This window comes from Cherax quadricarinatus, chromosome 60 (genome assembly GCF_038502225.1).
Source record: "Cherax quadricarinatus isolate ZL_2023a chromosome 60, ASM3850222v1, whole genome shotgun sequence".
NCBI classification, from domain to species: Eukaryota; Metazoa; Arthropoda; class Malacostraca; order Decapoda; family Parastacidae; genus Cherax; species Cherax quadricarinatus.
The window spans coordinates 21,201,747-21,229,690 of NC_091351.1; the positions used below are offsets into that span (position 1 = coordinate 21,201,747).

The window sequence follows — 27,944 nt, forward strand, 5'->3', positions numbered from 1 at the left end:
AAAATGTCCCAGTAACGTTGCTGGAACAAAATGTCCCAGTAACGTGGCTGGAACAAAATGTTCCAGTAACGTGGCTGGAACAAAATATTCCAGTAAGGTGGCTGGAACAAAATGTTCCAGTAACGTGGCTGGAACAAAATGTTCCAGTAACGTGGCTGGAACAAAATGTTCCAGTAACGTGGCTGGAACAAAATGTTCCAGTGACGTGGCTGGAACAAAATGTTCCAGTAACGTGGCTGGAACAAAATGTTCCAGTAACGTGGCTGGAACAAAATGTTCAAGTAACGTGGCTGGAACAAAATGTTCCAGTAACGTTGCTGGAACAAAATGTTCCAGTAAGGTGACTGGAACAAAATGTTCCAGTAACGTGGCTGGAACAAAATGTTCCAGTAACGTGGCTGGAACAAAATGTTCCAGCAACCTGGCTGGAACAAAATGTTCCAGTGACGTGGCTGGAACAAAATGTTCCAGTAACGTGGCTGGAACAAAATGTTCCAGTAAGGTGGCTGGAACAAAATGTTCAAGTAACGTGGCTGGAACAAAATGTTGCAGTAACGTGGCTGGAACAAAATGTTCCAGTAACGTGGCAGGAACAAAATGTTCCAGTAACGTGCCTGGAACAAAATGTTCCAGTAAGGTGGCTGGAACAAAATGTTCCAGGAACGTGGCTGGAACAAAATGTTCCAGTAACGTGGCTGGAACAAAATGTTCCAGTAACGTGGCTGGAACAAAATGTTCCAGTAAGGTGGCTGAAACAAAATGTACCAGTAACTTGGTTGGAACAAAATGTTCCAGTAACGTGGCTGGAAAAAAATGTTCCAGTAACGTCGCTGGAACAAAATGTTCCAGTAACGTGGCTGGAACAAAATGTTCCAGGAACGTGGCTGGAACAAAATGTTCCAGTAAGGTGGCTGGAACAAAATGTTCCAGTAACGTGGCTGGAACAAAATATTTCAGTAACGTGGCTGGAACAAAATGTTCCAGGAACGTAGCTGGAACAAAATGTTCCAGTAAGGAGGCTGGAACAAAATGTTCCAGTAACGTGGCTGGAACAAAATGTTCCAGTAACGTGGCTGGAACAAAATGTTCCAGTGACGTGGCTGGAACAAAATGTTCCAGTGACGTGGCTGGAACAAAATGTTCCAGTAACGTGGCTGGAACAAAATGTTCCAGTAACGTGGCTGGAACAAAATTTTCCAGTGACGTGGCTGGAGCAAAATGTTCCAGTAACGTGGCTGGAACAAAGTGTTCCAGTGACGTGGCTGGAACAAAATGTTCCAGCAACGTGGCTGGAACAAAATGTTCCAGTAACGTGGCTGGAACAAAATGTTCCAGTAACGTGACTGGAACAAAATGTTCCACTAACGTGGCTGGAACAAAATGTTCCAGTAACGTGACTGGAACAAAATGTTCCACTAAAGTGGCTGGAACAAAATGTTCCAGTAACGTGGCTGGAACAAAGTGTTCCAGTAACGTGGCTGGAACAAAATGTTCCAGTAACGAGGTTGGAACAAAATGTTCCAGTAACGTGGCTGGAACGAAATGTTCCAGTAATGCGGCTGGAACAAAATGTTCCAGTAACGAGGCTGGAACAAAATGTTCCAGTAACGTGGCTGGAACAAAATGTTCCAGTAACGTGGCTGGAACAAAATGTTCCAGTAACGTGGCTGGAACAAAATGTTCCAGTACCGTGGCTGGAACAAAATGTTCCAGTAACGTGGCTGGAACAAAATGTTCCAGTAAGGTGGCTGGAACAAAATGTTCCAGTAACGTGGCTGGAACAAAATCCCAGACTTAAGAGAGAAACGTTAGGATAACATTTCGGTTTGTTTTGGATCATTGTCAAATCACAACTGAGAGAGCAAGAAGCAGGAAGGTCAAAAGAGGAGAAGGGAGGGAGGAGGAGCACTACTACTACTGATAATAGTAGTAGTAGTGCTAGTAGTAGTTGTAGTGCTAGTAGTAGTAATAGTTGTAGTAGTGATGGCAGTAATACTATTAATAATAATAGCAGCACAGTAGTAGTAATAATAATAAGGCAACTGGCCCATGGGTTCAGGGCACCCCCCCCCACCACCCCACCCCCATGGAAAAACCCAGGAACAGATCCCGTGTGGTGAGCTCTTAGTATATTATAATTTATTCAACTTTCATCACACACACATTCCCTCTGGATCAGCCAACTGGTAAATCACACTTTATCTGTTCTGGAGCCCCACTGTTGTATTAATTGTACAGTACAACCAATCAATTGCACAGGAGTGTGAGAGCTGGAGTGTCAGCCAAGGTGATGTTGTACATGTCTGTGTGGCTGTGAGTCAGACACTCTAGCTAGTCTAAACCACTTACACACTATCTTGTATTCTGAAGTGTAACCTGCAGTTATGAGCGGCTCTCTCTCTCTCTCTCTCTCTCTCTCTCTCTCTCTCTCTCTCTCTCTCTCTCTCTCTTATCGCTATACTGCTGATTTTAACTTTACAAATACTGTACACAGAGGAGAAGGAAAATACGGGTAAAGAAAAACTAGCCACTGTGTTAGTGTTATGCTACTCTATGATTACTGACATAGTGTACAGCCAGGTGCAACAAACCTGCACTCAATATGTTACCTGTGTTTATAATAACCAAAGGTGGAAGACAGGAGAGGCAAAGAAAAAGATAATGAAGAAGACAAATGAAGGGGGAATGAGAGGTTTCGGCGAAGGTTAGGTTAGATGAAGGATGTTTCGAAGTTATATTAATGTACTTGGCAATGTAACGGGAAAGTAATGATTCTACAGAAACAATATTGAAGTTAGTAAAATTGTGCTTAAAAACTGCTTGACTAAGACGGTGTTTTTAAAGCTGGATGGCATATAATATACCAGAGGACCAGTTAATACGAAGGTTGTGATCTTTGATATGTTAGAAAATAGCATTGTGAGAGTTGCCAAGAATAAGACATCTTCTGAGCTCTTTAAGTCCTTCAGTGAGTGGCTACCTTATACATTCTACTAAGTCTTAAGTTGATGATGTCATCTTCACCATTTTGTCAACATCAACGTGCACTATTTTCATCTGTCCCAAATGATAGTTGCAACCTTCTCACTACACTTTCTCTAGCCACTGGTCGCCTTAATTCAGACTTACACTGCTGTCTTACACAACAAACTACCCAGACTTATCACTAACAATCCCTGGTTCATATTCTCCCTTAATGTGTTGCTAATATTTTCTATGTTACACTTTCCAAACATCAGCTTGAACTTCTTAATACTCTTATTTCCCTTGGTCCTTCACTCTTCCTTCGTGCTGGCATTGATGTACTTACTGTTGATACTTCTAGCCAACCTAATTCTCACAGTATCTCTGACATGTCTACTAATATACTTATTTTTTTTCTAAGAATCACCACCATCTTCGTCACTTCAACTTACCATTACTTATCTGAGATCTGACACTAATATTGTTAACTAATATTGTTATCTTTCCTCCTGACAAAGACAGTTCAATGGCTACCTTAATTGTCAGGATTATTTCCCGGTTCTAACTTTCACACTATACATCCCTGTCGGTTCTAACTTTCACATTATACATTCCTCTTTTTTCTAACTTTCACATTATACATTCCTCTTTTTTCTAACTTTCACACTATACATTCCTCTTGGATCTAACTTTCACACTATACATTCCTCGTGGTTCTAACTTTCACACTATACATTCCTCGTGGTTCTAACTTTCACACTATGCATTCCTCTTGGATCTAACTTTCACACTATACATTCCTCGTGGTTCTAACTTTCACACTATACATAATTCGTGGTTCTAACTTTCACACTATACATTCCTCGTGGTTCTAACTTTCACACTATACATTCCTCTCGGTTCTAACTTTCACACTATACATTCCTCTTGGATCTAACTTTCACACTATACATTCCTCTTGGATCTAACTTTCACACTATACATTCCTCTTGGATCTAACTTTCACACTATACATTCCTCGTGGTTCTAACTTTCACACTATACATTCCTCTCGGTTCTAACTTTCACACTATACATAATTCGTGGTTCTAACTTTCACACTATACATTCCTCGTGGTTCTAACTTTCACACTATACATTCCACGTGGCTCTAACTTCACAGTACATTCCTCTTGGTTCTAACTTTCACACTATACATTCCTCTTGGTTCTAACTTTCACACTATACATTCCTCGTGGTTCTAACTTTCACACTATACATTCCTCGTGGTTCTAACTTTCACACTATGCATTCCTCTTGGATCTAACTTTCACACTATACATTCCTCGTGGTTCTAACTTTCACACTATACATTCCTCGTGGTTCTAACTTTCACACTATGCATTCCTCTTGGATCTAACTTTCACACTATACATTCCTCGTGGTTCTAACTTTCACACTATACATTCCTCGTGGTTCTAACTTTCACACTATACATAATTCGTGGTTCTAACTTTCACACTATATATTCCTCTTGGTTCTAACTTTCACACTGTACATTCCACGTGGCTCTAACTTCACAGTACATTCCTCTTGGTTCTAACTTTCACACTATACATTCCTCTTGGTTCTAACTTTCACACTATACATTCCTCTTGGTTCTAACTTTCACACTATACATTCCTCTTGGTTCTAACTTTCACACTATATATTCCTCTTGGTTCTAACTTTCACACTATATATTCCTTTTGGCTCTAACTTTCACACTATACATTCCTCTTGGTTCTAACTTTCACACTTTACATTCCTCTTGGTTCCAACTTTCACACTTTACATTCCTCTTGGTTCTAACTTTCACACTTTACATTCCTCTTGGTTCTAACTTTCTTGATCATATCAAGAGAACTTTTAACCAGGAAAGTCCTGCATTAATCACTGTCCTCTTGATCTTGATTTTGTTCTCCGCTTCCCTTCCCCCTCCAGGAAGGTCCCTGTCAGGTCATAACTATCTCTTAGCTCCTGTCAGGTCATAACTATCTCTTAGCTCCTGTCAGGTGATAACTATCTCATAGCTCTTGTCAGGTGATAACTATCTCTTAGCTCTTGTCAGGTGATAACTATCTCTTAGCTCTTGTCAGGTGATAACTATCTCTTAGCTCCTGTCAGGTGATAACTATCTCTTAGCTCCTGTCAGGTGATAACTGTCTCTTAGCTTCTGTCAGGTGATAACTATCTCTTAGCTCCTGTCAGGTGATAACTATCTCTTAGCTCCTGTCAGGTGATAACTATCTCTTAGCTTCTGTCAGGTGATAACTATCTCTTAGCTCCTGTCAGGTGATAACTATCTCTTAGCTTCTGTCAGGTGATAACTATCTCTTAGCTCTTGTCAGGTGATAAATAACTCTTAGCTCCTGTCAGGTGATAACTATCTCTTAGCTCTTGTCAGGTGATAACTATCTCTTAGCTTCTGTCCGGTAATAACTATCTCTTAGCTCCTGTCAGGTGATAACTATCTCTTAGCTCCTGTCAGGTGATAACTATCTCTTAGCTCCTGTCAGGTGATAACTATCTCTTAGCTCCTGTCAGGTGATAACTATCTCTTAGCTCCTGTCAGGTGATAACTATCTCTTAGCTCCTGTCAGGTGATAACTATCTCTTAGCTCCTGTCAGGTGATAACTATCTCTTAGCTCCTGTCAGGTGATAACTATCTCTTAGCTCCTGTCAGGTGATAACTATCTCTTAGCTCTTGTCAGGTAATAACTATCTCTTAGCTCCTGTCAGGTGATAACTATCTCTTAGCTCCTGTCAGGTGATAACTATCTCTTAGCTTCTGTCAGGTGATAACTATCTCTTAGCTCCTGTCAGGTGATAACTATCTCTTAGCTTCTGTCAGGTGATAACTATCTCTTAGCTTCTGTCAGGTGATAACTATCTCTTAGCTTCTGTCAGGTGATAACTATCTCTTAGCTCCTGTCAGGTGATAACTATCTCTTAGCTTCTGTCAGGTGATAACTATCTCTTAGCTTCTGTCAGGAGATAACTATCTCTTAGCTCCTGTCAGGTGATAACTATCTCTTAGCTCCTGTCAGGTGATAACTATCTCTTAGCTTCTGTCAGGTGATAACCATCTCTTAGCTCCTGTCAGGTGATAACTATCTCTTAGCTCCTGTCAGGTGATAACTATCTCTTAGCTTCTGTCAGGTGATAACTATTTCTTCGCTTCTGTCAGGTGATAACTATCTCTTAGCTCCTGTCAGGTGATAACTATCTCTTAGCTTCTGTCAGGTGATAACTATCTCTTAGCTTCTGTAAGGTGATAACTATCTCTTAGCTTCTGTCAGGTGATAAGTATCTCTTAGCTTCTGTCAGGTGATAACTATCTCTTAGCTCCTGTCAGGTGATAACTATCTCTTAGCTCATGTCAGGTGATAACTATCTCTTAGCTTCTGTCAGGTGATAACTATCTCTTAGCTTCTGTCAGGTGATAACTATCTCTTAGCTTCTGTCAGGTGATAACTATCTCTTAGCTATTGTCAGGTGATAACTATCTCTTAGCTTCTGTCAGGTGATAACTATCTCTTAGCTTCTGTCAGGTGATAACTATCTCTTAGCTTCTGTCAGGTGATAACTATCTCTTAGCTCCTGTCAGGTGATAACTATCTCTTAGCTCCTGTCAGGTGATAACTATCTCTTAGCTTCTGTCAGGTGATAACTATCTCTTAGCTTCTGTCAGGTGATAACTATCTCTTAGCTTCTGTCAGGTGATAACTATCTCTTAGCTCCTGTCAGGTAATAACTATCTCTTAGCTTCTGTCAGGTGATAACTATCTCTTAGCTTCTGTCAGGTGATAACTATCTCTTAGCTCCTGTCACGTAATAACTATCTCTTAGCTTCTGTCAGGTGATAACTATCTCTTAGCTTCTGTCAGGTGATAACTATCTCTTAGCTTCTGTCAGGTGATAACTATCTCTTAGCTTCTGTCAGGTAATAACTATCTCTTAGCTTCTGTCAGGTAATAACTATCTCTTAGCTCCTGTCAGGTGATAACTATCTCTTAGCTCCTGTCAGGTAATAACTATCTCTTAGCTTATGTCAGGTGATAACTATCTCTTAGCTTCTGTCAGGTGATAACTATCTCTTAGCTCCTGTCAGGTGATAACTATCTCTTAGCTTCTGTCAGGTGATAACTATCTCTTAGCTTCTGTCAGGTGATAACTATCTCTTAGCTCCTGTCAGGTAATAACTATCTCTTAGCTTCTGTCAGGTGATAACTATCTCTTAGCTCCTGTCAGGTGATAACTATCTCTTAGCTCCTGTCACGTAATAACTATCTCTTAGCTTCTGTCAGGTGATAACTATCTCATACTCCTGTCAGGTGATAAACTATCTCTTAGCTCCTGTCAGGTAATAACTATCTCTTAGCTTCTGTCAGGTAATAACTATCTCTTAGCTTCTGTCAGGTGATAACTATCTCTTAGCTTCTGTCAGGTGATAACTATCTCTTAGCTTCTGTCAGGTAATAACTATCTCTTAGCTTCTGTCAGGTGATAACTATCTCTTAGCTTCTGTCAGGTGATAACTATCTCTTAGCTTCTTTCAGGTGATAACTATCTCTTAGCTTCTGTCAGGTGATAAGTATCTCTTAGCTTCTTTCAGGTGATAACTATCTCTTTGCTTCTGTCAGGTGATAACTATCTCTTAGCTTCTGTCAGGTGATAACTATCTCTTAGCTTCTGTCAGGTGATAACTATCTCTTAGCTCCTGTTAGGTGATAACTATCTCTTAGCTTCTGTCAGGTGATAACTATCTCTTAGCTCCTGTCAGGTGATAACTATCTCTTAGCTCCTGTCAGGTGATAACTATCTCTTAGCTTCTGTCAGGTGATAACTATCTCTTAGCTCCTGTCAGGTGATAACTATCTCTTAGCTCATGTCAGGTGATAACTATCTCTTAGCTTCTGTCAGGTGATAACTATCTCTTAGCTTCTGTCAGGTGGTAACTATCTCTTAGCTCCTGTCAGGTGATAACTATCTCTTAGCTTCTGTCAGGTGATAACTATCTCTTAGCTTCTGTCAGGTGATAACTATCTCTTAGCTCCTGTCAGGTGATAACTATCTCTTAGCTCCTGTCAGGTGATAACTATCTCTTAGCTTCTGTCAGGTGATAACTATCTCTTAGCTTCTGTCAGGTGATAACTATCTCTTTGCTTCTGTCAGGTGATAACTATCTCCTAGCTCCTGTCAGGTGATAACTATCTCTTAGCTTCTGTCAGGTGATAACTATCTCTTAGCTTCTGTCAGGTAATAACTATCTCTTAGCTTCTGTCAGGTGATAACTATCTCTTAGCTCCTGTCAGGTGATAACTATCTCTTAGCTCCTGTCAGGTGATAACTATCTCTTAGCTTCTGTCAGGTGATAACTATCTCTTAGCTCCTGTCAGGTGATAACTATCTCTTAGCTCCTGTCAGGTGATAACTATCTCTTAGCTTCTGTCAGGTGATAACTGTCTCTTCGCTTCTGTCAGGTGATAACTATCTCTTAGCTCCTGTCAGGTGATAACTATCTCTTAGCTTCTGTCAGGTGATAACTATCTCTTAGCTTCTGTCAGGTAATAACTATCTCTTAGCTTCTGTCAAGTGATAACTATCTCTTAGCTCCTGTCAGGTGATAACTATCTCTTAGCTCCTGTCAGGTGATAACTATCTCTTAGCTTCTGTCAGGTGATAACTATCTCTTAGCTCCTGTCAGGTGATAACTATCTCTTAGCTCCTGTCAGGTGATAACTATCTCTTAGCTTCTGTCAGGTGATAACTATCTCTTAGCTCCTGTCAGGTGATAACTATCTCTTAGCTCCTGTCAGGTGATAACTATCTCTTAGCTTCTGTCAGGTGATAACTATCTCTTAGCTTCTGTAAGGTGATAACTATCTCTTAGCTTCTGTCAGGTGATAAGTATCTCTTAGCTTCTGTCAGGTGATAACAATCTCTTCGCTTCTGTCAGGTGATAACTATCTCTTAGCTCCTGACAGGTGATAACTATCTCTTAGCTCCTGTCAGGTGATAACTATCTCTTAGCTCCTGTCACGTAATAACTATCTCTTAGCTCCTGTCACGTAATAGCTATCTCTTAGCTTCTGTAAGGTGATAACTATCTCTTAGCTTCTGTCAGGTGATAACTATCTCTTAGCTTCTGTCAGGTGATAACTATCTCTTAGCTTCTGTCAGGTAATAACTATCTCTTAGCTTCTGTCAGGTAATAACTATCTCTTAGCTCCTGTCAGGTGATAACTATCTCTTAGCTCCTGTCAGGTAATAACTATCTCTTAGCTTCTGTCAGGTGATAACTATCTCTTAGCTTCTGTCAGGTGATAACTATCTCTTAGCTTCTGTCAGGTGATAATTATCTCTTAGCTCCTGTCAGGTGATAACTATCTCTTAGCTCCTGTCAGGTGATAACTATCTCTTAGCTTCTGTCATGTGATAACTATCTCTTAGCTTCTGTCAGGTGATAACTATCTCTTAGCTTCTGTCAGGTGATAACTATCTTTTAGCTCCTGTCAGGTAATAACTATCTCTTAGCTTCTGTCAGGTGATAACTATCTCTTAGTTTCTGTCAGGTGATAACTATCTCTTAGCTTCTGTCAGGTGATAACTATCTCTTAGCTCCTGTCAGGTGATAACTATCTCTTAGCTCCTGTCAGGTAATAACTATCTCTTAGCTCCTGTCAGGTGATAACTATCTCTTAGCTCCTGTCAGGTGATAACTATCTCTTAGCTCCTGTCAGGTGATAACTATCTCTTAGCTCCTGTCAGGTGATAACTATCTCTTAGCTCCTGTCAGGTGATAACTATCTCTTAGCTCCTGTCACGTAATAACTATCTCTTAGCTTCTGTCAGGTGATAACTATCTCTTAGCTTCTGTCAGGTGATAACTATCTCTTAGCTTCTGTCAGGTGATAACTATCTCTTAGCTTCTGTCAGGTAATAACTATCTCTTAGCTTCTGTCAGGTAATAACTATCTCTTAGCTCCTGTCAGGTGATAACTATCTCTTAGCTCCTGTCAGGTAATAACTATCTCTTAGCTTATGTCAGGTTATAACTATCTCTTAGCTTCTGTCAGGTGATAACTATCTCTTAGCTTCTGTCAGGTGATAACTATCTCTTAGCTTCTGTCAGGTGATAACTATGTTTTAGCTCCTGTCAGGTAATAACTATCTCTTAGCTTCTGTCAGGTGATAACTATCTCTTAGCTTCTGTCAGGTGATAACTATCTCTTAGCTTCTCTCAGGTGATAACTATCTCTTAGCTCCTGTCAGGTGATAACTATCTCTTAGCTCCTGTCAGGTAATAACTATCTCTTAGCTCCTGTCAGGTGATAAATATCTCTTAGCTCCTGTCAGGTGATAACTATCTCTTAGCTCCTGCCAGGTGATAACTATCTCTTAGCTCCTGTCAGGTGATAACTATCTCTTAGCTCCTGTCACGTAATAACTATCTCTTAGCTTCTGTCAGGAGATAACTATCTCTTAGCTTCTGTCAGGTGATAACTATCTCTTAGCTTCTGTCAGGTGATAACTATCTCTTAGCTTCTGTCAGGTAATAACTATCTCTTAGCTTCTGTCAGGTAATAACTATCTCTTAGCTCCTGTCAGGTGATAACTATCTCTTAGCTCCTGTCAGTTAATAACTATCTCTTAGCTTATGTCAGGTTATAACTATCTCTTAGCTTCTGTCAGGTGATAACTATCTCTTAGCTCCTGTCAGGTGATAACTATCTCTTAGCTTCTGTCAGGTGATAACTATCTCTTAGCTTCTGTCAGGTGATAACTATCTCTTAGCTCCTGTCAGGTAATAACTATCTCTTAGCTTCTGTCAGGTGATAACTATCTCTTAGCTCCTGTCAGGTGATAACTATCTCTTAGCTCCTGTCACGTAATAACTATCTCTTAGCTTCTGTCAGGTGATAACTATCTCTTAGCTCCTGTCAGGTGATTAACTATCTCTTAGCTCCTGTCAGCTAATAACTATCTCTTAGCTTCTGTCAGGTAATAACTATCTCTTAGCTTCTGTCAGGTGATAACTATCTCTTAGCTTCTGTCAGGTGATAACTATCTCTTAGCTTCTGTCAGGTAATAACTATCTCTTAGCTTCTGTCAGGTGATAACTATCTCTTAGCTTCTGTCAGGTGATAACTATCTCTTAGCTTCTGTCAGGTGATAACTATCTCTTAGCTTCTGTCAGGTAATAACTATCTCTTAGCTTCTGTCAGGTGATAACTATCTCTTAGCTTCTTTCAGGTGATAACTATCTCTTAGCTTCAGTCAGGTGATAACTATCTCTTAGCTTCTGTCAGGTGATAACTATCTCTTTGCTTCTGTCAGGTGATAACTATCTCTTAGCTTCTGTCAGGTGATAACTATCTCTTAGCTTCTGTCAGGTGATAACTATCTCTTAGCTCCTTTTAGGTGATAACTATCTCTTAGCTTCTGTCATGTGATAACTATCTCTTAGCTCCTGTCAGGTGATAACTATCTCTTAGCTCCTGTCAGGTGATAACTATCTCTTAGCTCCTGTCAAGTGATAACTATCTCTTAGCTTCTGTCAGGTGATAACTATCTCTTAGCTCCTGTCAGGTGATAACTATCTCTTAGCTCATGTCAGGTGATAACTATCTCTTAGCTTCTGTCAGGTGATAACTGTCTCTTAGCTTCTGTCAGGTGGTAACTATCTCTTAGCACCTGTCAGGTGATAACTATCTCTTAGCTTCTGTCAGGTGATAACTATCTCTTAGCTTCTGTCAGGTGATAACTATCTCTTAGCTCCTGTCAGGTGATAACTATCTCTTAGCTCCTGTCAGGTGATAACTATCTCTTAGCTTCTGTCAGGTGATAACTATCTCTTAGCTTCTGTCAGGTGATAACTATCTCTTAGCTTCTGTCAGGTGATAACTATCTCTTAGCTCCTGTCAGGTGATAAATATCTCTTAGCTTCTGTCAGGTGATAACTATCTCTTAGCTTCTGTCAGGTAATAACTATCTCTTAGCTTCTGTCAGGTGATAACTATCTCTTAGCTCCTGTCAGGTGATAACTATCTCTTAGCTCCTGTCAGGTGATAACTATCTCTTAGCTTCTGTCAGGTGATAACTATCTCTTAGCTCCTGTCAGGTGATAACTATCTCTTAGCTCCTGTCAGGTGATAACTATCTCTTAGCTTCTGTCAGGTGATAACTATCTCTTCGCTTCTGTCAGGTGATAACTATCTCTTAGCTCCTGTCAGGTGATAACTATCTCTTAGCTTCTGTCAGGTGATAACTATGTCTTAGCTTCTGTCAGGTGATAACTATGTCTTAGCTTCTGTCAGGTAATAACTATCTCTTAGCTCCTGTCAGGTGATAACTATCTCTTAGCTTCTGTCAGGTGATAACTATCTCTTAGCTCCTGTCAGGTGATAACTATCTCTTAGCTCCTGTCAGGTGATAACTATCTCTTAGCTTCTGTCAGGTGATAACTATCTCTTAGCTCCTGTCAGGTGATAACTATCTCTTAGCTCCTGTCAGGTGATAACTATCTCTTAGCTTCTGTCAGGTGATAACTATCTCGTAGCTTCTGTAAGGTGATAACTATCTCTTAGCTTCTGTCAGGTGATAAGTATCTCTTAGCTTCTGTCAGGTGATAACTATCTCTTCGCTTCTGTCAGGTGATAACTATCTCTTAGCTCCTGTCAGGTGATAACTATCTCTTAGCTCCTGTCAGGTGATAACTATCTCTTAGCTCCTGTCAGGTGATAACTATCTCTTAGCTCCTGTCACGTAATAACTATCTCTTAGCTTCTGTCAGGTGATAACTATCTCTTAGCTTCTGTCAGGTGATAACTATCTCTTAGCTTCAGTCAGGTGATAACTATCTCTTAGCTTCTGTCAGGTAATATCTATCTCTTAGCTTCTGTCAGGTAATAACTATCTCTTAGCTCCTGTCAGGTGATAACTATCTCTTAGCTCCTGTCAGGTAATAACTATCTCTTAGCTTCTGTCAGGTGATAACTATCTCTTAGCTTCTGTCAGGTGATAACTATCTCTTAGCTCCTGTCAGGTGATAACTATCTCTTAGCTTCTGTCAGGTGATAACTATCTCTTAGCTTCTGTCAGGTGATAACTATCTCTTAGCTCCTGTCAGGTGATAACTATCTCTTAGCTCCTGTCAGGTAATAACTATCTCTTAGCTTCTGTCAGGTGATAACTATCTCTTAGCTCCTGTCATGTGATAACTATCTCTTAGCTCCTGTCACGTAATAACTATCTCTTAGCTTCTGTCAGGTGATAACTATCTCTTAGCTCCTGTCAGGTGATAAACTATCTCTTAGCTCCTGTCAGGTAATAACTATCTCTTAGCTTCTGTCAGGTAATAACTATCTCTTAGCTTCTGTCAGGTGATAACTATCTCTTAGCTTCTGTCAGGTGATAACTATCTCTTAGCTTCTGTCAGGTAATAACTATCTCTTAGCTTCTGTCAGGTGATAACTATCTCTTAGCTCCTGTCAGGTGATAACTATCTCTTAGCTCCTGTCAGGTGATAACTATCTCTTAGCTTCTGTCAGGTGATAACTATCTCTTAGCTCTTGTCAGGTGATAACTATCTCTTAGCTCCTGTCAGGTGATAACTATCTCTTAGCTTCTGTCAGGTGATAACTATCTGTTAGCTTCTGTCAGGTGGTAACTATCTCTTAGCTCCTGTCAGGTGATAACTATCTCTTAGCTTCTGTCAGGTGATAACTATCTCTTAGCTTCTGTCAAGTGATAACTATCTCTTAGCTCCTGTCAGGTGATAACTATCTCTTAGCTTCTGTCAGGTGATAACTGTCACTAATTTGTTTTCGTCTTTTCTTCCTGTTCAGCTCCGTCACTCACAAAACTTCATCAGACGTTCCAGGCAACATCCGTCCTGGAAGATGTTGAGTCTAGGCAACATCCGTCCTGGAAGATGCTGAGTCTAGGCAACATCCGTCCTGGAAGATGCTGAGTCTAGGCAACATCCGTCCTGGAAGATGCTGAATCTAGGCAACATCCGCCCTGGAAGATGCTGAATCTAGGCAACATCCGTCCTGGAAGATGCTGAGTCTAGGCATCATCCGTCCTGGAAGATGCTGAATCTAGGCAACATCCGTCCTGGAAGATGGTGAATCTAGGCAACATCCGCCCTGGAAGATGCTGAGTCTAGGCAACATCCGTCCTGGAAGATGCTGAGTCTAGGCAACATCCGTCCTGGAAGATGCTGAGTCTAGGCAACATCCGTCCTGGAAGATGCTGAGTCTAGGCAACATCCGTCCTGGAAGATGTTGAGTCTAGGCAACATCCGTCCTGGAAGATGCTGAGTTTAGGCAACATCCGTCCTGGAAGATGCTGAATCTAGGCAACAACCGTCCTGGAAGATGCTGAGTCTAGGCAACATCCGTCCTGGAAAATGTTGAGTCTAGGCAACATCCGTCCTGGAAGATGTTGAGTCTAGGCAACATCCGTCCTGGAAGATGCTGAGTCTAGGGAACAATACGTCCTGGAAGATGCTGAGTCTAGGCAACATCCGTCCTGGAAGATGCTGAGTCTAGGCAACAATACGTCCTGGAAGATGCTGAGTCTAGGCAACATCCGTCCTGGAAGATGCTGAGTCTAGGCAACAATACGTCCTGGAAGATGCTGAGTCTAGGCAACATCCGTCCTGGAAGATGCTGAGTCTAGGCAACATCCGTCCTGGAAGATGCTGAGTCTTGTCACTGAGTCTCACTTCACTAATGTTCCTTAAGACGATGCTCTTAATTCTCTCAGAGTGAAGGTTATTGAAGAACTACTTCGTCTCCCTCTGTTTCCACTGATGTCTTGATCTTATTCACCTGAGAAAGTACATCAAGTTCTCAAACTTTTGGAGTTGTTATGGGTTCACTTCTAGAGATAACCTGTCCTCGCTGATCTTTATATGGAATTTCTAAACAGCCCAATTTCCTAATATTGATTATGTACTTCTTTCTGTCATCGCTACGTGAGTGATGCCTTTAATGCCACATGACTCTAGTCTCATCCAACCTTTTCTTAAAGCCTTTTTCATTCTATCTCCTTCAGTCAAGTTCAGAGCAAGATGAGAACTTAAGTCTCTGCTTCTTTTCCTTGATTTTCATGTCAACTTTTTTGTTGTTGTTGTATCGCAAACTTATGCCCACTGGGATGTATATTCACTGTTTTTCTTATTATTCTCTTTTTTCAAGAAAGGTATTTTTATTTCTCTCTTTCTTTGTGTCCTTCTCATCTAGAACTCACTAGATCCTTGACCCTGAAATTTCCTATTCCGACTCCCATGCTAAACGAAAAAATTTTTCCCCCCTAACAGTATGCTCATGGAAAATCGCCTTTTCATTGCCTTCCCTACATTTCCAATCTTCATAACTTAAACAACAACCTTTATCTTCTTGCTATTAAACTTGAATTTAGTGACACTAATATACATTGCATTAATCTTGTTCGTACTTCTCTATCTATCACTAACGCTTTAAGTGTCTTCTTCATTCCTTGTTCTTCCTGTCTTGTCTAATACTTTGGTGAAACTTCCCGCTCTGTCTCTGGCAGACTTAAATACCAAAAAAGATGTGTGACACCAAAAATGTTTTTTTCCTGTCAAGTCAGAGATGTTAGCCATATTGTTAACTGGTTCTCTGGTAAAATTATCTAACCTGATTCTTGACTTAAAATTCGGTCATATTGAAGCAGTTCTTATACACAGATTTCCTAAAAAGAATCTTAGTTCTGGCATTGTTTGTGTAGATGTCAGACTTTCCCAGTACGTTGTTATATGTTCTTAACCTCAGAACACTCGTGACTATATATAATCTTCTCCGCCTCCTCTCCAACCTTGTCGTTGCCCTTCCAGTCTTATGTCTTGGTGAGAGTTCTTCACTGCTGCTACTCTCTATGGTATTACGTTTTTCACTGCTACTTCTCTCTCTGATATTACGTCTACCACTTGCTTTACTATTACCACTACTACTTCCTCATTACTACTACCACTGCTGTGCTAATACTATTATACGACTATTATTATTATTATTATTATTATAAATATTACTAGTATTATTGTTACCATCTCCGTAACCACTACTATCAATACTACTACTACTATCGAGCTCTTCATCCTCCTCCTTACCCTCAGTCTGTCTACTGCCCTTCTCTATCTCTTACGCTCTCAGTTGTGATATGACAATGGTCCAGGATGGACAGAAACACCATCCTGGGGTAATAAACAGAAATACGTAAAGCGAACAATAAATTAGTTAAGTCTATGGGTAACATCCTTAAGTCATTGCAATAAAAGTTGACTAAGTAAATGTTCAGTAAACACAATAATCTTGTAAGACTTATACAAATGTTAGTTCAATACAATGTTATAATAAAAAAATCAAAATTCTTACCTTATTCTTGAAGAAGTTGATAACATTATCAACTCCAGCCCAGGTTCCCTGAGCCCAGCGGAGGAGTGGAAGTCTCTCTACAGCCTGGTGATGTATACACAAGTGTTAGTACATTGTGTAGCTTATACTCCAGCCCAGGTTCCCTGAGCCCAGCGGAGAAGTGGAAGTCTCTCTACAGCCTGGTGATGTATACACAAGCGTTAGTACATTGTGTAGCTTATACTCCAGCCCAGGTTCCCTGAGCCCAGCGGAGGAGTGGAAGTCTCTCTACAGCCTGGTGATGTATACACAAGTGTTAGTACATTGTGTAGCTTATACTCCAGCCCAGGTTCCCTGAGCCCAGCGGAGGAGTGGAAGTCTCTCTACAACCTGGTGATGTATACACAAGTGTTAGTACATTGTGTAGCTTATACTCCAGCCCAGGTTCCCTGAGCCCAGCGGAGGAGTGGAAGTCTCTCTACAGCCTGGTGATGTATACACAAGTGTTAGTACATTGTGTAGCTTATACTCCAGCCCAGGTTCCCTGAGCCCAGCGGAGGAGTGGAAGTCTCTCTACAGCCTGGTGATGTATACACAAGTGTTAGTACATTGTGTAGGTTATACTCCAGCCCAGGTTCCCTGAGCCCAGCGGAGGAGTGGAAGTCTCTCTACAACCTGGTGATGTATACACAAGTGTTAGTACATTGTGTAGCTTATACTCCAGCCCAGGTTCCCTGAGCCCAGCGAAGGAGTGGAAGTCTCTCTACAGCCTGGTGATGTGTACACAAGTGTTAGTACATTGTGTAGCTTATACTCCAGCCCAGGTTCCCTGAGCCCAGCGGAGGAGTGGAAGTCTCTCTACAACCTGGTGATGTATACACAAGTGTTAGTACATTGTGTAGCTTATACTCCAGCCCAGGTTCCCTGAGCCCAGCGGAGGAGTGGAAGTCTCTCTACAGCCTGGTGATGTATACACAAGTGTTAGTACATTGTGTAGCTTATACTCCAGCCCAGGTTCCCTGAGCCCAGCGGAGGAGTGGAAGTCTCTCTACAGCCTGGTGATGTATACACAAGTGTTAGTACATTGTGTAGCTTATATTCCAGCCCAGGTTCCCTGAGCCCAGCGGAGGAATGGAAGTCTCTCTACAGCCTGGTGATGTATACACAAGTGTTAGTACATTGTGTAGCTTATATTCCAGCCCAGGTTCCCTGAGCCCAGCGGAGGAATGGAAGTCTCTCTACAGCCTGGTGATGTATACACAAGTGTTAGTACATTGTGTAGCTTATACTCCAGCCCAGGTTCCCTGAGCCCAGCGGAGGAGTGGAAGTCTCTCTACAATCTGGTGATGTATACACAAGTGTTAGTACATTGTGTAGCTTATATTCCAGCCCAGGTTCCCTGAGCCCAGCGGAGGAATGGAAGTCTCTCTACGGCCTGGTGATGTATACACAAGTGTTAGTACATTGTGTAGCTTATACTCCAGCCCAGGTTCCCTGAGCCCAGCGGAGGAGTGGAAGTCTCTCTACGGCCTGGTGATGTATACACAAGTGTTAGTACATTGTGTAGCTTATACTCCAGCCCAGGTTCCCTGAGCCCAGCAGAGGAGTGGAAGTCTCTCTACAACCTGGTGATGTATACACAAGTGTTAGTACATTGTGTAGCTTATACTCCAGCCCAGGTTCCCTGAGCCCAGCGGAGGAGTGGAAGTCTCTATACAGCCTGGTGATGTATACACAAGTGTTAGTACATTGTTTAGCTTATACTCCAGCCCAGGTTCCCTGAGCCCAGCGGAGGAGTGGAAGTCTCTCTACAGCCTGGTGATGTATACACAAGTGTTAGTACATTGTGTAGCTTATACTCCAGCCCAGGTTCCCTGAGCCCAGCGGAGGAGTGGAAGTCTCTCTACAGCCTGGTGATGTATACACAAGTGTTAGTACATTGTGTAGCTTATACTCCAGCCCAGGTTCCCTGAGCCCAGCGGAGGAGTGGAAGTCTCTCTACAGCCTGGTGATGTATACACAAGTGTTAGTACATTGTGTAGCTTATACTCCAGCCCAGGTTCCCAGAGCCCAGCGGAGAAGTGGAAGTCTCTCTACAACCTGGTGATGTATACACAAGTGTTAGTACATTGTGTAGCTTATACTCCAGCCTAGGTTCCCTGAGCCCAGCGGAGGAGTGGAAGTCTCTCTACAGCCTGGTGATGTATACACAAGTGTTAGTACATTGTGTAGCTTATACTCCAGCCCAGGTTAACTGAGCCCAGCGGAGGAGTGGAAGTCTCTCTACAGCCTGGTGATGTATACACAAGTGTTAGTACATTGTGTAGCTTATAGTCCAGCTCAGGTTCCCTGAGCCCAGCGGAGGAGTGGAAGTCTCTCTACAACCTGGTGATGTATACACAAGTGTTAGTACATTGTGTAGCTTATACTCCAGCCCAGGTTCCCTGAGCCCAGCGGAGGAGTGGAAGTCTCTCTACAACCTGGTGATGTATACACAAGTGTTAGTACATTGTGTAGCTTATACTCCAGCCCAGGTTCCCTGAGCCCAGCGGAGGAGTGGAAGTCTCTCTACAACCTGGTGATGTATACACAAGTGTTAGTACATTGTGTAGCTTATACTCCAGCCCAGGTTCCCTGAGCCCAGTGGAGGAGTGGAAGTCTCTCTACAGCCTGGTGATGTATACACAAATGTTAGTACATTGTGTAGCTTATACTCCAGCCCAGGTTCCCTGAGCCCAGCGGAGGAGTGGAAGTCTCTCTACAGCCTGGTGATGTATACACAAGTGTTAGTACATTGTGTAGCTTATACTCCAGCCCAGGTTCCCTGAGCCCAGTGGAGGAGTGGAAGTCTCTCTACAACCTGGTGATGTATACACAAATGTTAGTACATTGTGTAGCTTATACTCCAGCCCAGGTTCCCTGAGCCCAGCGGAGGAGTGGAAGTCTCTCTACAACCTGGTGATGTATACACAAGTGTTAGTACATTGTGTAGCTTATACTCCAGCCCAGGTTCCCTGAGCCCAGCGGAGGAGTGGAAGTCTCTCTACAACCTGGTGATGTATACACAAGTGTTCGTACATTGTGTAGCTTATACTCCAGCCCAGGTTCCCTGAGCCCAGCGGAGGAGTGGAAGTCTCTCTACAGCCTGGTGATGTATACACAAATGTTAGTACATTGTGTAGCTTATACTCCAGCCCAGGTTCCCTGAGCCCAGTGGAGGAGTGGAAGTCTCTCTACAGCCTGGTGATGTATACACAAATGTTAGTACATTGTGTAGCTTATACTCCAGCCCAGGTTCCCTGAGCCCAGCGGAGGAGTGGAAGTCTCTCTACAGCCTGGTGATGTATACACAAGTGTTAGTACATTGTGTAGCTTATACTCCAGCCCAGGTTCCCTGAGCCCAGTGGAGGAGTGGAAGTCTCTCTACAACCTGGTGATGTATACACAAATGTTAGTACATTGTGTAGCTTATACTCCAGCCCAGGTTCCCTGAGCCCAGCGGAGGAGTGGAAGTCTCTCTACAACCTGGTGATGTATACACAAGTGTTAGTACATTGTGTAGCTTATACTCCAGCCCAGGTTCCCTGAGCCCAGCGGAGGAGTGGAAGTCTCTCTACAACCTGGTGATGTATACACAAGTGTTCGTACATTGTGTAGCTTATACTCCAGCCCAGGTTCCCTGAGCCCAGCGGAGGAGTGGAAGTCTCTCTACAGCCTGGTGATGTATACACAAGTGTTATTACATTGTGTAGCTTATACTCCAGCCCAGGTTCCCTGAGCCCAGCGGAGGAGTGGAAGTCTCTCTACAGCCTGGTGATGTATACACAAGTGTTAGTACATTGTGTAGCTTATACTCCAGCCCAGGTTCCCTGAGCCCAGCGGAGGAGTGGAAGTCTCTCTACAACCTGGTGATGTATACACAAGTGTTAGTACATTGTGTAGCTTATACTCCAGCCCAGGTTCCCTGAGCCCAGCGGAGGAGTGGAAGTCTCTCTACAGCCTGGTGATGTATACACAAATGTTAGTACATTGTGTAGCTTATACTCCAGCCCAGGTTCTCTGAGCCCAGCGGAGGAGTGGAAGTCTCTCTACAGCCTGGTGATGTATACACAAGTGTTAGTACATTGTGTAGCTTATACTCCAGCCCAAGTTCCCTGAGCCCAGCGGAGGAGTGGAAGTCTCTCTACAGCCTGGTGATGTATACACAAGTGTTAGTACATTGTGTAGCTTATACTCCAGCCCAGGTTCCCTGAGCCCAGCGGAGGAGTGGAAGTCTCTCTACAGCCTTGTGATGTATACACAAGTGTTAGTACATTGTGTAGCTTATACTCCAGCCCAGGTTCCCTGAGCCCAGTGGAGGAGTGGAAGTCTCTCTACAGCCTGGTGATGTATACACAAGTGTTAGTACATTGTGTAGCTTATACTCCAGCCCAGGTTCCCTGAGCCCAGCGGAGGAGTGGAAGTCTCTCTACAACCTGGTGATGTATACACAAGTGTTAGTACATTGTGTAGCTTATATTCCAGCCCAGGTTCTCTGAGCCCAGCGGAGGAGTGGAAGTCTCTCTACAGCCTGGTGATGTATACACAAGTGTTAGTACATTGTGTAGCTTATACTCCAGCCCAGGTTCCCTGAGCCCAGCGGAGAAGTGGAAGTCTCTCTACAACCTGGTGATGTATACACAAGTGTTAGTACATTGTGTAGCTTATACTCCAGCCCAGGTTCCCTGAGCCCAGCGGAGGAGTGGAAGTCTCTCTACAGCCTGGTGATGTATACACAAGTGTTAGTACATTGTGTAGCTTATACTTCAGCCCAGGTTCCCTGAGCCCAGCGGAGGAGTGGAAGTCTCTCTACAGCCTGGTGATGTATACACAAGTGTTAGTACATTGTGTAGCTTATACTCCAGCCCAGGTTCCCTGAGCCCAGTGGAGGAGTGGAAGTCTCTCTACAGCCTGGTGATGTATACACAAGTGTTAGTACATTGTGTAGCTTATATTCCAGCCCAGGTTCTCTGAGCCCAGCGGAGGAGTGGAAGTCTCTCTACAGCCTGGTGATGTATACACAAGTGTTAGTACATTGTGTAGCTTATACTCCAGCCCAGGTTCCCTGAGCCCAGCGGAGGAGTGGAAGTGTCTCTACAGCCTGGTGATGTATACACAAGTGTTAGTACATTGTGTTGCTTATATTAACATTAACATTAACACTACAGCCTGGTGATGTATACACAAGTGTTATATCTTAGTACATTGTCTTGCTTATATTAACACTAGCATTAACACTACAGCCTGGTGATGTATACACAAGTGTTATATCTTAGTACATTGTCTTGCTTATATTAACACTAACATTAACACTACAGCCTGGTGATGTATGCACATCGCTGTTGGGCCGTGCGGACGTGCTGCACAGTAGCTCCTGACCGGGTTGGCTTTTGCGCAGTAGTGACGTGTACTTAGCTCTGTGAAGACCTGTTTGCGCGCTCTCTACGAATTGAAGCAAGATGCCCTCCATCGAGCAACTTTACCAACAGCTTAAGGAAGAATTAAGGATGGCAAAGATGGAGATTCGGCGACTGACCGAGGAAAACAAGAAGATTCGTAGTAGTCCTCCTCTTTTGAGTCTCCAGGTCAAGAAGGGAAACTGGTCAGTGGCTGGACAGCAGGGAACGAAGTTGATGATCAAGAGGACGAATGGAAAGGTAGGAACAATGAAGAAGAAAGAGACTGCCGTGGAAACTGTTGTGGAAACATCTAATACATTCTCAGTGCTCCCCGACGAATGTGAGTCGACTACAGGGAACGTCACGACGAACGACATTAAGGAAGGTAAGAATATTGTTGTTGTTGGGGATAGCCAAGTTAGGTATATGGATAGGGCGTTCTGCTTGAAGGACAGGAGTAGGAGACAGAGAGTTTGCTTTCCTGGGGCTGGGATGGAGGATATTGTTAGCCGTCTGGATGACATCATGAGAGGTAATGGGAGCAATCTTATTATCTGTCTCAGTGCTGGAGGCAACGATGTTGGCAGACGTAGGAGTGAAGACCTGATTAGCAGGTATAGGTCAGCAATAGAAATAATTAGGAGTAAGGGTGGGAACCCTGTCATATGTGGTGTTTTGCCAAGGAGGGGAGTTGGAAATGAATGGTTGTCCAGGGCAATTGGTGTCAATTGCTGGCTGGACAAATACTGTAAGGAAAATGCGGTAACATTCATTGACAACTGGGACCTCTTCTATGGCAGAAATGACATGTATGCCAGGGATGGGGTTCACTTATCTAGGTGTGGGGTGGGAGCACTGGCCAACGCAGTGGAGGGAGCAGTTAGGACTTTAAACTAGGAATAGTTAGTGGTATGGGTTTTGGCAGGAAAACAGTGAAGTCCCAGTGTAGTAATATTACGAGTTCTAGGGGAACTAGTAATAAGCAGAACGAGGTAGATATTGAAAAGCCAGTGACCTTGGGTGATAAGGACAGTAATAGGTTTAGTAGAAAAACAGAAATGAGCAGGAAGGGTAAAGAGAAAGGAGAGTCTTTCAATGTTTATTATGCTAATTGCCGTAGTGCTAGGAATAAGATGGACGAGTTGAGATTAGTTGCTAATGCAGGTAACATTGATGTATTTGCCTTAACTGAGACGTGGTTTAATTCAAAAAGTCGGGACATGCCTGCGGAATGTCATATTCAGGGTTTTAAATTGTTCCAAGTAGATAGAAGTATCGGGAAGGGGGGTGGGGTGGCATTGTATGTCCGAGATCGCTTGAACTGCTGCATAAAAACGGGTATTAAGTCTGAAGTCTGGGAATTTAGAATCATACGACTTCTTAGAAGTAGTTCAGGATTGTTTTTTGAAGTAGTTTGTGACAGAACCTACAAGGGGAAATAACCTGCTTGACTTAGTTATGGCAAACAAAGAATCCCTTGTTAACAATTTAGAAATTTCAGAGGAACTGGGTGCTAGCGACCACAAATCAATTACATTTAGCATTGAATGGAAGTACGATAGTAGCGATAACTCAGTAACAGTCCCAGATTTTCGCTTAACAGATTACGGTGGGCTTAGAGAACACTTATCATCTGTTAACTGGGGTAACGAAGAGAGCTATCAATATGACAGTTTTCTGAACACTATACATGCTGCTCAAAGAACGCTTATCCCATATAAAGAAATTAGATCAAATAGAAATGACCCAAAATGGATGAATAATAGGCTGAAATATCTACTAGGGCATAAGAAAGGAATTTATAGGCATATCAGAAGAGGTGAGGGTCATCTTATGAATCAGTATATTGACATTAAGAGGGACATTAAAAAGGGGATAAGAAAAGCTAAAAGGGACTATGAAATTAAAGTTGCTAAGGATTCTAAAACTAACCCAAAAAGTTTTTTCCAGGTCTATAGAACAAAAGTTAGAGATAAGATAGGCCCCCTCAAAAAATAACTATGGGCATCTTACTGACAAAGAGAATGAAATGTGCTCGATTTTAAATAATTATTTTCTCTCAGTTTTTACACAGGAAGACACTAACAATATTCCAGTAATTAATTTTTATAGTGGGCCAGAAGAAGATAAATTATGTAACATCACAGTCACTAGTGAGATGGTTGTGAAGCAGATAGACAGACCGAAGCAAAATAAGTCGCCAGGTCCTGATGAGGTTTTTTCAAGGGTTCTTAAGGAATGCAAAATGGAACTCTGTGAACCATTAACTAATATTATTAATTTATCTCTTCAAACAGGTGTAGTGTCCGATATGTGGAAGATGGCTAATGTAATTCCTATTTTTAAAACAGGGGACAAGTCGTTACCGTCAAATTACCGCCCAATAAGCCTGACCTCAATTGTAGGCAAATTACTAGAGTCAATTATAGATGAGATTATAAGAAGCCATCTCGATAAGCATAGTTTGATTAAGGATACTCAGCATGGATTCACAAGAGGCCGGTCTTGTCTAACTAATTTATTAACTTTCTTCAGTAAAGCTTATGAGGCTGTTGACCACGATAAAGAATTTGATATTATTTACTTAGATTTTAGTAAAGCATTTGATAGAGTTCCGCACCATAGACTGTTAAAGAAAGTGGCAGCTCATGGCATTGGAGGAAAAGTGCTCTCGTGGATCGAGTCATGGCTCACTGACAGGAAGCAGAGAGTGTCCATAAATGGGGTTAAATCCGAGTGGGGATCTGTAACAAGTGGCGTTCCACAGGGATGAGTCTTGGGCCCGTTGTTGTTTATAATATATATCAATGATCTTGATGAGGGAATTACTAGTGATATTAGCAAATTCGCCGATGACACAAAGATAGGTAGGATAATTGATTCAAACGTAGATGTTATGGAACTTCAGGAGGATTTAAACAAACTCTATTCTTGGTCAGAAAAGTGGCAGATATAGTTCAATGTAGATAAATGCAAGGTTCTGAAGCTCGGGAGTGTCCATAACCCTAGTAGCACTTATAAGTTAAATGATGTAAAACTTAGCCATACAGTTGTGATGAATGGTTTGAAAAACCGACAAGTTGAAGAATGAGACACTTATGCAGCATATGGGAATCTTTATTCAGGAAACGTTTCGCCACACAGTGGCTTCATCAGTCCAATACAAAGAGGAAGGCGTAAGGAGAGGAGGAGTATGAGGTAATCAGTCCCTCAGCCTGGAGTCGATGTGTTCAGTCCATCAATCTTGTAGAATGTACAGCACGTCTTCGGCCCTGTGCTGTACATTCTACAAGATTGATGGACTGAACACATCGACTCCAGGCTGAAGGACTGATTGCCTCATACTCCTCCTCTCCTTACGCCTTCCTCTTTGTATTGGACTGATGAAGCCACTGTGTGGCGAAACGTTTCCTGAATAAAGATTCCCATATGCTGCATAAGTGTCTCATTCTTCAATTAGCCATACAGATTGCGAAAAGGACTTGGGGGTTATGGTGAGCAGCAACCTTAAACCAAGACAGCAGATAGTTCCTGACTATGGAACTGAACTTCTCCAGGCCGAGGGACTGACAACCTCAAATTCTACGACTTTAAGGGTGATGGACTGATTACATCGTCTTCACATCTCTACTGTTCCTGCCTACTTTCTGTATTCGACTGAAGAAGCCTACTGTGTAGGCGAAACGTTTCGGAATAAAGTTGTCTAACTGTTGCATATGTGTCTTACCTAACAACCTGTCGGTATTGTATACCATTTTGATGTTCAAGACAGCAATGCCTAAGCGTACGTAATAAGGCAAATAGATTACTGGGATTTATATCAAGAAGTGTAAGCAACAGAAGTCCAGAGGTCATACTGCAGCTTTATACATCATTAGTAAGGCCTCACCTAGATTATGCAGCTCAGTTCTGGTCTCCATATTACAGAATGGACATAAATTCGTTAGAAAACATTCAGCGTAGGATGACTAAATTAATACATAGCATTAGAAATCTTCCTTATGAAGAAAGATTGAAGACTCTTAAGTTACATTCACTTGTTAGACGAAGAATGAGGGGAGACCTGATCGAAGTGTATAAGTGGAAGATAGGTATTAATAAAGGGGATATTAATAAGGTCTTGAGGATGGCTCTCCAAGAGAGAACCCGCAGTAATGAATTTAAATTAGATAAGTTTAGATTTAGAAAGGACATAGGAAAGTATTGGTTTGGAAATAGGGTAGTTGATGAGTGGAACAGTCTACCTAGTTGGGTTATTGAGGCTGGGACTTTGGGTAGTTTCAAATCTAGGTTGGATAAGTACATGAGTGGGAGGGGTTGGATTTGAGTGGGACTTTCACATCAGAGCTTATTTCTTGGGTGGCATTGAAAATTGGGTTGGGCAAATGTTTTGTTAGTGGGATGAATTGTAAAGGACCTGCCTAGTATGGGCCAACAGGCCTCCTGCAGTGTTCCTCCTTTCTTATGTTCTTATGTTTTAAGTGTTATATCTTAGTACATTCTCTTGCTTATATTAATACTAACATAAGAACATAAGAATGTAGGAACACTGCAGAAGGCCTACTGGCCCATACGAGGCAGGTCCTTATCAAAACGACATCTGAAGATTGAGACACTTATGCAGCATATGGGAATCTTTATTCAGGAAACGTTTCGCCACACAGTGGCTTCATCAGTCCAATACAAAGAGGAAGGCGTAAGGAGAGGAGGAGAATGAGGTAATCAGTCCCTCAACCTGGAGTCGATGTGTTCAGTCCATCAATCTTGTAGAATGTACAGCATAGGGCCGTAGACGTGGCTTATATACTGTAGAGAGGCGAGGTGAAGCAGGCGGAGGCGGGGTCATAGTGGTACCATCCACTAGTCGAAGTAGGTCTTCGTCCAAAGGTTGAACAAGTGTTGAAGAATTCTTTGTAACAAGATCCCATGATGCTGCTGTGTCTGACAGTTGTGATGAATGGTTTGAAAAACCGACAAGTTGAAGATTGAGACACTTATGCAGCATATGGGAATCTTTATTCAGGAAACGTTTCGCCACACAGTGGCTTCATCAGTCCAATACAAAGAGGAAGGCGTAAGGAGAGGAGGAGAATGAGGTAATCAGTCCCTCAACCTGGAGTCGATGTGTTCAGTCCATCAATCTTGTAGAATGTACAGCATAGGGCCGTAGACGTGGCTTATATACTGTAGAGAGGTGAGGTGAAGCAGGCGGAGGCGGGGTCATAGTGGTACCATCCACTAGTCGAAGTAGGTCTTCGTCCAAAGGTTGAACAAGTGTTGAAGAATTCTTTGTAACAAGATCCCATGATGCTGCTGTGTCTGACAGTTGTGATGAATGGTTTGAAAAACCGACAAGTTGAAGATTGAGACACTTATGCAGCATATGGGAATCGACTCCAGGTTGAGGGACTGATTACCTCATTCTCCTCCTCTCCTTACGCCTTCCTCTTTGTATTGGACTGATGAAGCCACTGTGTGGCGAAACGTTTCCTGAATAAAGATTCCCATATGCTGCATAAGTGTCTCAATCTTCAACTTGTCGGTTTTTCAAACCATTCATCAGAACGACATCTACCTAAAGCTACTCAAGAAATAACTCCCGTACCCCTTAACACCAATCAAACCCAGTCCCTCCCACTCATATATTTGTCCAGTCTCTTCTTAAAGCTACCCAAGGTCCTAACCTCTATCACCCCACTGGGAAGACTGTTCCACGCATCTACAACTCTGTTAGAAAACCAGTACTTACCTATGTCCTTTCTAAATCTAAATTTATTCAACTTAAATCCATTATTTCTGGTTCTTACCTGGTTCGACACCCTCAATACCTTATTAATATCTGCTTTGCTTATGCCCGTCATCCACTTATACACTTCAATGATATCTTCTCTCATTCTACGTCTCTCCAGAGAGTGAAGATTTAAGGCTTTAAGTCTATCTTCATACGGGAGATTCCTTACACAGTAAATCATTTTAGTCATTCTTATCTGTATGTTCTCTAATGAGTCTATGTCCATCCTGTAGTAAGGGGACCAAAACTGAGCAGCATAATCTAAATGAGGCCTCACCAGTGAAGTATAGAGCTGTAAAATAATTTTTGGGCTTCTGTTACTTATACTTCTTGAGATAAATCCA

General features: G+C 42.2%; 1 protein-coding gene across 3 annotated transcripts in view; it reads right to left on the reverse strand.

Annotated features, from left to right (window-relative positions):
- LOC128694510 (glyoxylate/hydroxypyruvate reductase A) overlaps positions 1 to 27,944 on the reverse strand; it is a 373,487-nt gene that overhangs the window by 166,363 nt on the left and 179,180 nt on the right. For 2 of the 3 annotated variants that reach the window (XM_070098023.1, XM_070098025.1), the window contains one exon: positions 16,393 to 16,476. The exons of the other annotated variant lie outside the window; for it this stretch is intronic. In XM_070098023.1, the coding sequence (XP_069954124.1) occupies positions 16,393 to 16,476 (84 nt within the window). The remainder of the gene's footprint in view (positions 1 to 16,392; positions 16,477 to 27,944) is intronic. 3 annotated transcript variants of the gene reach the window in all.